The 14,224-nt window shown below is 43.2% G+C and overlaps 1 protein-coding gene across 6 annotated transcripts in view; it reads right to left on the bottom strand.

Moving 5' to 3' along the window:
- The window catches only part of PHACTR4 (phosphatase and actin regulator 4), a 64,516-nt gene that overhangs the window by 25,639 nt on the left and 24,653 nt on the right, over positions 1 to 14,224 (bottom strand). For 2 of the 6 annotated variants that reach the window (XM_040424282.1, XM_040424284.1), the window contains exon 1: positions 5,192 to 5,485. The exons of the other annotated variants lie outside the window; for them this stretch is intronic. In XM_040424282.1, coding sequence (XP_040280216.1) covers positions 5,192 to 5,237 — 46 coding nt within the window. In that variant the 5' untranslated portion in view covers positions 5,238 to 5,485. Of the gene's footprint in view, positions 1 to 5,191; positions 5,486 to 14,224 lie in introns of those variants that run through there. 6 annotated transcript variants of the gene reach the window in all.

Raw genomic sequence — 14,224 nt, 5'->3', positions numbered from 1 at the left:
AGCATATCTGCAGTGAATAGATGCTTTTACAAACAACCTCACCGTGTAATTGATGGTGTAGGCTGGCAGGGTACAGCCCGCTGCCTTTGTGTGGAAGCCTGTCACCATGTGTTACACAATGCAGGGAGTGTACTGCACTTAATTAAGGGATTTAACCCTGCGATAGCCATGCAGAAGAATACAATATTATTATGAAATCCAGAAAAGCAAGTAATTTCTGGGTGTAGAACATGTGAGTATCGCAATGCTGATAACTAAGACAGGCATTCATTAGATGAAACCATCATCCAAGCAGACAGAATAGATCTCATATTCAGCCCAGACATAGTTATGGTTGTCAAGTGCTCCAACCACAATCCTATTCTTCCTAGTCAGAAGCAGTTCAACAAACGACAAGAATGGCAGTTGTGAGCCTAAAGTCGTGCAGTAAAGCAAGACCTTTCTGCTTGGATACAAACATTAGGTAGGACAGGGCACTTAAAGTAGTAAAGTAAAATAAAACCAAAATATATATATATATAAAAATGTTGTAATCAAAACAAAAATAAAAGTAATAAGGAGACATTAAAGAGTAGGAATAAGAAACTAGATTTAAAAATAAAATAAGATTATACCAAACAAACTTAAAGGGGTTATCAGAGATATATATTTCTTACAATGTGCCTTATAACATACCACATAATACTTTTGTAATGTACTGTTTTCAGCTATATCATCAGGTTTCTTCAGCGCTGCTGTTGGTCACGTGATGCCCGGTGTCATCCAGCCAGCTCCCTGTGCTGACGTTTCGTGTACAGATTTATCCCTGCCTGAGGGAGTGGCCTGGCTCTGTACACGAAACGCCAGAGCATTGTGTGCCCGCCCCTCCCTCTGCTTCTGGCCGCTGGCTGGCTCCTGTGAGGGATCGCGCATGCACGATCCTTACCAGTGCCGGCAGCCTTGTGAAAAAAAATCACTGGACTGGTGTGCCCGCTCCCTCCCTGTGATCCACCGGTGTGCCCGTTCCCCTGCCTCTGCGTCTGGCTGCGGCCAGCATCTGCGCGATCCTTACCAGTGCCGGCAGCATTATCAAATTAGCATTGCCCTATTCCACTGGCCATCAGAACCAAAAGCCACCCCCAGCAACAAAACAAAGTATAGCTTAGGCTACTTTCACACTAGCGTTGTTTGAATCCGGCATTCAATTCCGTCACCGGAACTGCCCGCCGGATCCGGAAAAACGTGTGAAAACTGATTACATTTGAATCCTGATCAGGATTTTGATCCCAAAAATTGGAAAAAACGGATCCGCCATTTATAGACTAACTTTTTTTTCAAATTTTTCGGGTTTAACATGCAAAAGCCGGATCCAGTTTGACGGAACACACGGCGCCGGATCCGGCGTTAATGCAAGTCAATGGGAAAAAGGCCGGATCCGGCATTCAAAGTGTTCCGGATTTTTGGCCGGAGGTAAAAATACAACATGCTACGGTTTTCTGAAAAGCCTGATCAGTCAAAAAGACTGAACTGAAGACATCCTGAACAGATTGCTCTCCATTCAGTATGCATTAGGATAAAACTGATCAGTTCTTTTCCGGATTTGAGCCCCTAGGACGGAACTCAGCGCCGGAAAAGAAAAACGCTAGTGTGAAAGTACCCTTAGATATACTTATATATTAGATAGAGAGCTATAGCTTAGATTAGAGATATGGCAGTTGCTTCAATGCATTTAGGGGGCTGGTCCTGGTCAAGACAATCTCCTGAACTCCAAACTGAATGTCAGAATGGGAAAGAAAGGTGATTTAAGCAATTTTGAGCGTGGCATGGTTGTTGGTGCCAGACGGGCTGGTCTGAGTATTTCACAATCTGCTCAGTTACTGGGATTCTCACGCACAACCATTTCTAGGGTTTACAAAGAATGGTGGGAAAAGGGAAAAACATCCAGTATGCGGCAGTCCTGTGGGCGAAAATGCCTTGTGGATGCTAGAGGTCAGAGGAGAATGGGCCGACTGATTCAAGCTGATAGAAGAGCAACGTTGACTGAAATAACCACTCGTTACAACCGAGGTATGCAGCAAAGCATTTGTGAAGCCACAACACGCACAACCTTGAGGCGGATGGGCTACAACAGCAGAAGACCCCACCGGGTACCACTCATCTGCACTACAAATGGGAAAGAGAGGCTACAATTTGCACGAGCTCACCAAAATTGGACTGTTGAAGACTGGAAAAATGTTGCCTGGTCTGATGAGTCTCGATTTCTGTTGAGACATTCAAATGGTAGAGTCCGAATTTGGCGTAAACAGAATGAGAACATGTATCCATCCTCTGATGGCTACTTCCAGCAGGATAATGCACCATGTCACAAAGCTCGAATCATTTCAAATTGGTTTCTTGAACATGACAATGAGTTCACTGTACTAAAATGGCCCCCACAGTCACCAGATCTCAACCCAATAGAGCATCTTTGGGATGTGGTGGAACAGGAGCTTCGTGCCCTGGATGTGCATCCCTCAAATCTCCATCAACTGCAAGATGCTATCCTATCAATATGGGCCAACATTTCTAAAGAATGCTATCGGCACCTTGTTGAATCAATGCCACGTAGAATTAAGGCAGTTCTGAAGGCAAAAGGGGGTCCAACACCGTATTAGTATGGTGTTCCTAATAATTCTTTAGGTGAGTGTAATATATATTACTGATCTCTCTACATACATATATGATATTAGGGTTGTTTCGATACCAAAATTTTGATTCAGTTTCGATGCCATAAAAAAGTATTGAGATACTAGATACCATGCGGAAAAAATAAAACACCAAAAAAAGCCCCATGGATTCCGCATTTTATGGAACGTCCAGCCCATAATAGAACAGTCCGATCCTATTTTTTGGGGGGACAAGGTGACAAAAAAAAAATTTGTTTTTTGTTTTTTTTTCTGTTACAGCGTTCACCGCATAGTACTTTTTAGACGTGGTGATATGTAATATGTTTGTTTATTCATTGTTTATATATTTTATATGTAAAATTGGAAAAGGGGGTGATTTATACTTAATATTTGTGTTTTTTTATTTTATTTTTATTTAAAGGGCTTCTGTCATGAGAAATAACGTTATGTTGCTGACTGACATTAGCGATGTGCTAATGTCAGCACTACATAACAGTATGCTTTATAACTCCCTGCCTGCCGCTGCTATGCTAATGATCCTCTAGGTGCTACTCGGGCGTTGCTTCAGCACCTAGAGGCTCGGTCCACCCACCCTTTGGCATGGCCCAGGTCCCGTTGATTGACTGTCGAGTTCTCCTCATCGTCACGTAAAGCTCCCCGCCAGCACCCGCCTCTGGGATTTGTATTAAAGAGGACCTTTCATCTGGCAAAAAAAATCTGAACTAAGTATCATGATATGTACAGCAGCGCCCAGGGATCTCACTGCACTTATTATAATCCCTGGGCGCCGCTCCGTTCTCCTGCTATGTCCTCCGGTATCTTCGGGGACTTGGTTATACAGGGCGGAGACTGCGCCCTTGTTCTCCTGGGCGTCTCCTTCTCCCAGGCTGTAGCGCTGGGCAATTGCAGCGCAGAGCTCACAGCCTGGGAGAAGGAGACGCCCAGGATAACAAGGGCGCAGTCTCCGCCCTGTATAACCAAGTCCCCGAAGATACCGGAGGACATAGCAGGAGAACGGAGCAGCGCCCAGGGATAATAAGTGCAGTGAGATCCCTGGGTGCCGCTGTACATATCATGATACTTAGTTCAGAATTTTTTTGCCAGATGAAAGATACAATTACTTATATTGGCGGCGCAGTGCGCCCACCCCTCTCTCTGGTGGCAGCACAGGGGGGAGGGAGAGACTGCTTCCTTCTCCCCTTTGCTGCTGAGAACACGAAGCGTGCTGAGAGCAGTGCGCTCATTGTTTTCCGATACTAGACTGCGCAATAGCAAAGCCAAGTATTGAAAAAAGGCAAATCCTGGTATCGAGGTCGATACCAGGCAAAAGTATCGATTGGGTGATGAAAATTCAATACCCGAAACAACCCTATGATATATCTACATATGTATATAGAGATATAGATCGATGCAATGTGACAGGAAGATCTTCTGCCTGTGTGAGCTAGGAGATGATGATGTGACTGTGTTTGTATGCAAGGTTAGTTTGTGCAGTGCAGGGTGAGGGGAAGGGCAGATTATTCACACCCACAAATATTCATGAGGGAGAGCTCAGGCATTGTTATTACACGCCCCCACAGCTTTGCTGCAGCATGTAAACAAAGCAAGAATAACAGAACCATGCAAAGGTGTAAGTATGGGTTTTCTCTTAAGAAATCAAGCTTAACTAATGTATATGTATGTCCTGATGAGTTTTATAAGTTTTTTTTTTCCATAACTCTGATAACCCCTTTAATAATAATATGAATATATTACTGTTCTATATTATTATATAACTTCCATTGAAATGTATAAATGCCAGATCCGTTACCTAGTGTTCCAGCAAAATGTATCTGGTTTCCCGGTCTGCGCATGCGCAGACCTTTAAAAATGCGAAGAAAAATAAAGAATACCGGATCCGTTTTTCCAAATGACACCGGAGAGGCGGATCTGGAATTTCAATGCATTTGTCAGACGGATACGGATCAGTCTACAAATGATATCCGTTTGCATACAGATTTACGGATCCGGCAACAGAACTGCCTGCCGGATCTTTACAACGCAAGTGTGAAAGTACCCTTAAAATGTTCTATCCTCAAGCTCAGATTTCAAAAGGTAAATTATAAATATAATATAAATTATGTTGGGTATACTACTGGCATTAGCAATACACAGAGCCAAAATCAGATGTGGATCATGAAAGGAGAGACAGCTAAGGACAGATACAACTTCACTCCTTTTTTTAATCTACTCTTTGTTTAGTATTAAAAAAACACTACAAAAAAACCTAAATGTGTGGCTGAACCCCAAGGATCACGATTTCAAAGGCTCAACAAGATGGGAGTGGGGCCTTGGAAGTAAACATCTTACAGAAATAGCAGATTAAAAATTTTAATAATTGACATACAGTGTAAAAAGAACCACATGGTCAGGGGTCATTATGGATGAAGGGAGGGAATGACATCTTGGCACTAATGAGAGAACAAGCCAGGGTATAGACCTCACATGCACAGTCCTACAATAAATCCGTCACAACATTCTCCAAGAAGAAGTAGAATTGTACTCACCCTGCAGAGCTGGTATCACAGGCCGGGAAAGGAATGCTTGCCCCATTGATACCCCCCTGGAGCACACCCAAGGGTGCTTCTATAAGAGGAAAAGCCCTTTGAGTTTATGAGTCCAGGGCAGGGGGCAGATAGAAAAAGCCAAGCAGGACTTTATAAGTGCAAAGCACTCAACCGAGGCGCACACATACACTGGGAATATAATACCACTGCCGCCCTCTTAACTCTTTCCACACCTCTTCTCTGCAGAAACAGGACTAACAGGATTCTGGACCTAATCATTTCTGTAGATGACAGAAGTGATACCAGCAAGACTGCAGCATTGATTCTACAATCGGAGGGAGGACGTCACTCTTAAAAAAAAAAAAAAAACATCTGGGGAGTTAAAGAAGGAGTTTAACGCCTCCATGTGAAACCTGCAAATACAGTATCACCAGTCATGCCACAGCCACTCCCCACAATGCCTCACATTTCTCCCAACTCCTCAGCCATGTTCTGCTCATGATGCTGTACAGAATACTGGGTGTAGCTGTGCCCCTTAACCCTACCTATCTGCCTAAAACCCATCTTACCCCTACATAGAACTACTCTAAGACACCAAAACTCTCTGTATAGCTCATCATTCACCTTACTGTTACCCAGAAGTCCAAAAATGCAAACTAACTCATCCCAAGAGGGGGTCTGCAGAGATGTCCTCGAGAAGAACCTTACTGCCAGAAACAACATGTAAGTGGAATGCAGGCACTATCAGGGATGGCCAACCTGCGGCTCTCCAGCTGTTGCAAAACTACAACTCCCAGCAGGCCCAGACAGCCTACAGCTATCAGCCTAGAGCAGGGCATGGTGGGAATTGTAGTTTTACAACAGCTGGAGAGCCTCAGGTTGGCCATGCCTGCACTAGATGAAAGCTGTCAAACATGTAGCCTGTTCCTCCGATACAAACTATCCTGATGCACCAGAAGATAAACCCTTACATTGAATAGGAATATATTTTGGCAGAAGGGGGTTCCCAGTGACTCGGTGAATGATTCATCCTGGCAGCTCCTTCCCCTCCCTTCCATAGATAACATCCCTACAGGATGAGCCATTCTTTCCAAGTACTACACCTTTTTTGTTCTATAGGGAGGGCACACAATCTTGGTCCCATGTATAACAATCAAGCCTTCAAATTACTTCAATGTTTCCTTCAGTGGAAAAATAATGCCTACCATGGTACAATCTTGCTTTCTTGTCCTACACTGCTCTCTTGTGGACAGAGAAGAAAAAGAAGGCACTTGGAGATGCGAGAATGAGCCGCCTCGCAGTAAAAGGAATAGAAATTCTGAAAATAACCCTTCAAGATAAATGGTTCCTGTTAAGTATGTGAAACAAGAACTGCGAGTTCCAAAACGGTAAGAAGCCACTACATGTCCAGGCTGGTGAAGGAATGTCTGATCTGAACTTCCTTAAAGGGGTTGTCTCGTTTCAGCAAATAGCATTTATCATGTAGAGAAAGGAAATACAAGGCACTTACTGATGTATTGTGATTGGATTCATTTTTCATCACATTATACACTGCTCGTTACGACCACCCTGCAATCCAGCAGAGGTGGACGTGCTTGTACACTATAGGAAGAAGTGGCAGCCTCTCTGGTAGCTGGGACTGTGAGAGCACATACAGGCACACATGTGCAGCAGCTCCTGTCCCGAGGCACCTTGTATCTGGCTGTAAGCTCTGGAAACGAGCAGTGCAATCAATCCAGCCAGCAAAGCAGATGGACAATCTTTGCCTACATAATAAATGCCATTATTTGCTGAGGAGAGACAAGCCCAAGATTTTACACGTGATGGCCTGTCCGACACCCGCCAATCAGCTGTACTGCAGGTTCCCCCCATGCTGGAGCTACACAGCGCAGTCTGCTGTATAGTGCAGAGAGCTTGTGGATAGAGAGGGCGCTTGTAAAATCCTGGAACAGACCCCTGTAGGATAGGTTCAGACTTCCATTTAACTGATCCAGCAGTATGCTCTGGCAGAGAACAACCTGCTAGATATCACCGGATCTGGCCTAGCCAGATACTGCCGTTTACCCCCAGACCCCATTGACGCTTTCTGGTGAAATGCATGCAATCGCTGGCCAAAAACCAGCAGGTCCCTACTGGATTCCATTATAGTCAATGAGGTCTGGTAGTGAATGGCACTTATGTTTGAAAAAAGTTTCTATTGGCAAAATAGCAAGAACAAAAATTCAAAAAGTATGCTTAAGGCTTTGTCCACATAACCGTTCAGCCTTTCCGTTCTCCTGCTCCGTTTAGGAGCAGGAGAACTGAAAGGACGGAAAAGGCACATAACGGACGCCAAACTGAGCCCTTAGGCCCCCTAGACTATAATGGGGTCCGTTATGTTTCCACCCAGAAGATGATTTTGAAGCGGAGACAAAAGTCCTGCATGCACAACTTTTGTCTCCGCTTTTAAATAATCTTCTGAGCGGAAACATAACGGACCCCATTATAGTCTAGGGGGCCTAAGGGCTCTGTTTGGCGTCAGTTATGTGCCTTATCCGTCCTTTCCGTTCTCCTGCTCCTAAACGGAGCAGGAGAACGGAAAGGCTGAACGGTGATGTGAACGAAGCCTAAGGGGGCCATTCACACGTCCGTAATTTAGGTCCGCATTCATTCCGCAATTTGCGGACCTATTCACTTTCAATGGGGCTGGAACAAATGCGAATCTGCATTTTCGGGATCCGCATCAGTTTTTTTCAGGATCTGTTTTTTCGGGATCCGCAATTCCGTTCTTGAAAAAAATAGAACATGTCCTATTCTTGTCTGCAATTGCGGACCAGAAAAGGCATTTTCTATATAGTGTCTGATGTGCGGTCCGCAAATTGCCTATTAGGCAAAATCGATAGCAAATAGTCTCATAGTATGAGGAGTATGATACTCACTATTTACTGCGCAGCTCTGTGGCGTCCCACATGTAAGAGCGCTTACCTCAGTGTCGATTCAATCCAATGCAAACGGCAGAGAGTGTAGTTGCTTACCAACGTCATAAAATCGGATCTCCGTAAGATTGCTTCAATTATCGCGAGATGAGCTGTTACTTTTTCTCTTTCGTATAATACAGACTCTTCAATCGCGGCTAAAAATCGCAGTGAAGTTTCGATCTTGTGATCATAGATTGCCATCAGTAGCCAGCCGTTAACAAAGTCGACCACCAGTCGGTTTGCTTTCGTTTCTTTTCAGAAGATAATTTCCTTGCTATCTTTCAGTGTTGCATGGCCATGCTTAAAATTTCGGACTCTTTATGAATATCCCATGGAGACCAGACGCGTTTCGAAATAGATCCCCATTTCTTCCTCAGTGAGGAAGAAAAGTCAGTAAGCAACTATACTCTGCCGTTTGCATTGGATTGAATCGACACTGAGGTAAGCGCTCTTACATGTGGGACGCCACAGAGTTGCGCAGTAAATAGTGAGTATCATACTCCTCATACTATGAGACTGTTTGCTATCGATTTTGCCTAATAGGTATTATTTGCTTAAGTACGGGGCATTATTCATTTTCTCCAATTACCTGCATTGTATGGACTTTATACATGAGAGAGTCCACCCATTATCTCATCCATCCCACTATTATGTGTATGTATGCTTATGTTTTTTATGTTTTAATAAATTGAACTACTTTACTTTATTGGTTCTTTGCATGAACCCATATGTTTGAGTGCCGGTCCAATACTATTTAAACATTCCCCATATGTCTACTTTACGTTGGCATCATTTTGTAAATATTTTTTTTTTTTTTTTTAGGACGCAATTAAAAAAAAATTCCAGAAAATTTCAAAAACCTACTTTTTTTTAAGGACCAGTTAGTTCAGTTATGACGTCACTGTGGGGCTTACATAGTAGAAACCACCTGTAGGTGACGTCATTTTGGAATCTACACCCCTCAAGTTATTCAAAACAGATTTTACAACTTTGCTAACCCTTTACATGTTTCCCAAGAATTAGGGGTAATGCAAATGGCTGTAATTTTTGTGGTTTGGATGTGGACCAATTCATTTCAATGGGACAGCAAAAGATGCAGACAGCACACCGCGAGTTGTCCGCATCCTCTCATCCATTCCATGGCCCAGCAACAAAAAATAGAACATGTCCCATTCTTGTCTGTTTCGCAGACAATAATAGGACATTTTTACAGAAGTTAAATAATACATTTTTGGCATGCACTTTAATTTTCTGTAATAAAATGTTGCATAATGTTTAGCAAATTATGAAAAAAAAAAATTTCATCGCCATTTTCTGAAAACACACACATATATTTTTTATTATTATTATTTTCTGGTAACGACCTTGTGTGAGCTCGTTTTTTGCAAGATGAGGTGACGTTTTCATTGGTACCATTTTTGAGTCTATACATTTTTTATGCTCGATATTATGCTTTTTGACTGTTCTGGCATTGTTTTTATCTTTTTTTTTTTTTTACGGTGTTAATCTGAAGGGGTAGATCATGCGATATTTTTATTGAGCAGGTCATTCTGGATGCACGATACCAAATATGTCTATTTATTTGCAAGTTTATACAATAAAACCGTGTGTGAAAAAAACCATTTTGCCATTTTCTGAGAATCATATTTTATTTTGTCGATAGTCTGGTGTGGGGGTTAAATTTTTCCAGGACGAGTTAATATTTTCACTGGTACCATTTTGGGGTACATAGTCGTTTTTGATCGCTTGCTATTACTTTTTGTGTGGGAAAGTGGCAAAAAAAAATGGCTTCGACACCATTTTTATTTTTTACAGCGTTCACCTGATGGAGTAGATCATATGATATTTTTATAGAGCCGGACAGTATGGACACAGCGATACCTAATATGTCTATTTTTATTTTTTCATTGTAATTGGCTTTATGGTGGGGGGGCACTTTTTTCTACTTGAAACTTTTTTTGGTATTTTTAAAAAACTTTTTTTTTACTTTTTATTTTTGTCCCTCTATGGGTTTGATCCCTGTTTCAATGCAGTACAATACAAACTGTATTGTACTGCATTGAACTGTCAATAGTAGACTGAAAGGTCGCTTATGAGACCCCAGCCTAAGGGCCTCAGTAGTTGGGGGCCCCAAGGCCTTTGCAAGGCTTGGGGTTGCCATGGCCACCATCGGCCCCCTTTAATTGCAGCACTGGGGTGCGATTGAGAGACAGAGGAAGCCCCTTCCCTCTGTAAACCCCTTAGGTGGTTTGGTTCGCATTGATCACAGCCATCTTAGAGGTTAATCCGTTGGCATCAGCACTTTTAGCAATGCCAGCAGATCAGGCAAGTGTAGCTCAATCAGCGTGCGACGAGAAGTCACTTCCCGGTTCGCCGTACATGTACAGCGTATGTAGGGAAACGGTTAAACAATACATTAATTGCAATAGGGTTGCACCGGGTATCAAACTTTCTATACCCAATCTATACTTATTCACCCGGATCGATCAGATACCGGGATTTGCTATTTTCCGATACTAGGCTGTGCTACTGACGGAACTGCCTGCCGGAAGTGTGGAAGTAGTCTTAGATGCCAAACTCATTACGGATCAAGGAATCTAATTTTTTAAAGAATGTGGATGCTTTTGCACTGAAATTTTTACTGCTTCTTTGCTTTCTAAATGAAAATTTACAACTTTCCAAATAGAAGTAATAAAAAAACGTCCTTCTATTTTGATGTTGTATAGTTTGTTCAACCTCACGTAGCTGGTTGTCCTGCTGCTTCAGACATAGATAGGACTGCACTCTGCTCCTGGCTATGTCATTTCTCTCTGCTTTCTTCCTAACTTCTCTCAGTTCTATAGAGGGGGAGAATGTACAAGGCAGTTCAGACTGAGGAGAGGGTCCAAGAGGCAACAAAGTCTTCAGGAAAGGCAGACCACACAGGCTGTATTGTATCAGTCTGCAGGGCATGGGTATTAATGTAGAGAGGAAAGAAATCTCCCAGAGCACATTCAGCAAGAGGGCATCACATACCCCTCAGCTCAGTGACAGCCAGCACAAGAGAGAAGAGATATTTGATGGGCTGTGGAGTATGATTGTGTATCAGAGCTAGTGATGGCAACAGTGACCTGGACACACAGACCTTACATTCAGCATGTATTGTGTGATACACAACCACATGAGAACTAAACACATTTCCATGTCACTGTCATTCAAGGTCTTTAAATGAGCCAGGGTCTGAGGTTTCTCTGGTCCTAGCTGTTACAGGGGGAGTGTGTGAATGATAAAGGGGTTGTCCACTTTCTTGTGAACAATGTGTATGTAAGTTGACTATATCACAATTACCCATATAGCCATTGTTGATATTCTGTGCTGTTTGCTAGATTTCATACACCATGTCCCCTCAACACAGAGGTCCTGTCCATAAGATGGCCGCTAATGGAAGAACATGTGACAGGACAAATCACCTCCATGGGATGCTTTCTCTATTCAGACACACTGCACTAAACTCCCACCATTTCAATATGAACATAGGAGACGTTACATGGAGATGATTTCCCTGATCACATGACCCTCCATCAGCCTCCATTTTATGGACAGGACCTTTGTGTGGACAGCATAAAGGACTCTGTAAACAAGGGGACATACCTTATGGATCTAAGAAAATGGCACAGAATTTCTACAAAGACCATATTAGTAAGTGACATACAATCATCTAACAAGCACATTGGTCAAAAGGAACTAAAAGGTGGCCAATCCCTTTAATCATACCAGTCATCCCGCTACTGATTGCCTGGATACAACTGACATTCATAAGCAGTCTTCCAGAAATAATTTTACATCAAAGTCTCTAGGCAAGGCATGCCACTGTGTGCCAAGAGGTGTACAGAGATTTCATTGTAGCTTTCATTTGTAAGTAGGAAAGGATCGGTCTTGAGAAAGCACATGAAACATTAGTCTGAAGCCCTTTACTCCAATACATGCAACAAAATGATGTTATTTAGGAAGGGACAGGTTTGGGGAACTTCAAAAGCTGATTTTAGCTAGACGAGACATGCAGTTTGCAAGAATGAAGGAGGAGGAAAAGGTATGGGAAGGACTCCAAGTTCTGTCCTGCAAATCTGGTCAATGAGGAGTGCACGTTGAGCTCAGGAGGAGAGTTTATTAAAACTTCAGATACAAGACACCATGCCTGTTTGATTCGCTGGTACACTCGCACCTTCTTAGCTGATGACCTAAATATAGGAAATAACATACCCAACAAGCAGAAGATGAAACTGCCTTTCTTTCTCAGACTTCTGCACAAGAAAAACTTTGTTGTGGTTCAGGGGACATGGGGACCTAAAGGGGTTGTCCAGGTGACCTGCTTCACCCACTGACTGGTTGAGCATTCATTTCCTGCATATTGAGCCTCACCATAATGCAGACACCTCGGGGGCTCTGGGAATACTTGGAATTGGAGCTTTTCTAAACAATATTGTCTGGACAACCCATTAGACTGCCATATAGTAAAGAGACATTCACCATTGCAGGGAAGACAGAATGTATAGAGTTCCTTGGTTTCAATAGTGGTGTAGTTCATCTCACTCCATTAAGCAGTGTGACGCTTGACTTCTACAGGTACATGACCACGCTTCACACTTCAGAACTGAATGTCCAGTGACCTTGAGAGGCCTACTTCTCTAAATGTTTTCATTTCATAATGGAATAGCAATTACAGCTGGCTAGAAATGTAACTATGGTGTGGGAATGAAGCCAGCCTACAGCACCGTCACTTTAACAGTCACCAAGTACTCAAAGGGTGCCAGGTCCTCATCAACAATGACTGAAGGCGGTACGGCGATCAGCCAATCACTTTGGATCTGGATTCCGAACCCCCAGCTAAATACTCATGTACTATACTGTACATAACTACACTCCCAATACCGCGCTCAGCTGTTGAAAAACTACAATTCTCAACATGCACCAAAAATCTGCAACCCGAGAAATCACACCAGCAAACGGAGGATAAAATGAAGCTATAGGGACAAGTATGTAGAATGGATATCTACCTGTACTTCACGTCCTCAATCAGGATAGTATGGGTCCATTCACACGTCTGTGTGTGTTTTGTGGATCCACAAAACACAGACGCCAGCAATGTGCGTTCCGCATTTTGCGGACTGCACATCGCCGGCACTTAATAGAAAATGCCTAATCATGTCCACAATTGCGGACAAGAATAGGACATGTTCTATTTTTTGGGGGAACGGAATTGCGGACCCGGAAGTGCGGATCCGCAATTCCAGATCCGGGCTGCACATCGTGCGGCCCCATAGAAATGAATGGGTCCGCAATTCCGTTCCGCAAAATGCAGAACAGAATTGCAGACGTGTGAATGGACCCTATAGAAAATGTATTTGCCGCACAAATCTATCCACCCGAGAAAGAAAAACAGGAGAGGTTAACCAAACCAGCCAGAATGAGATGAGAGATGATGACCATGAAAAACAATCAGGTCAATGCCTCGTGTTCAATAGGGCTCTGGAGAAGTGAAATCTGCCTGGAGGCAACGGGTAACTCCACCATTGCTTTGTACTTGTTTGAAAGATCTCTGTCTGTAGAACTTAAAAGATAAAAGTTGTTCACTTTAGGGAGCATTCACAGCGTGTTGGTTTTGCGGTCCGCAAATCACGGATCCGTGTGTTCCGTATGTCTTCAGTTATCTTTCCATTCCGTAAGGGTCCATTCACACGTCCGTGTTTTGTAGATCCACGGATCCGCAAAACACGGACATCGCCAGCACTTAATAGAAAATGCCTCATCTTGTTCGCAATTGCGGACAAGAATAGGACATGTTCTGTTTTTTTCGGGAACGGAATTGCGGACCCGGAAGTGCGGGTACGCAATACTGGATCTGGGTAGCACATCGTGCTGCCCCATAGAAATGAATGGGTCCGCAATTCCGTTCCGCAAAATGCGGAACGAATTTGCGGACGTGTGAATTGACCCTAAGTCCGTATAATACGGACGTGGTGCTTCCATGTGTCATCCATTTTCACGGTCCGCTAAAAACTGAAATGGGGTTTCCTAGAATGTTTTCAGTCCAGGGGTC

This window comes from Bufo bufo, chromosome 3 (genome assembly GCF_905171765.1).
Source record: "Bufo bufo chromosome 3, aBufBuf1.1, whole genome shotgun sequence".
In the NCBI taxonomy this organism is placed as follows: Eukaryota; Metazoa; Chordata; class Amphibia; order Anura; family Bufonidae; genus Bufo; species Bufo bufo.
This window is presented reverse-complemented; position numbering and strand designations above follow the sequence as displayed.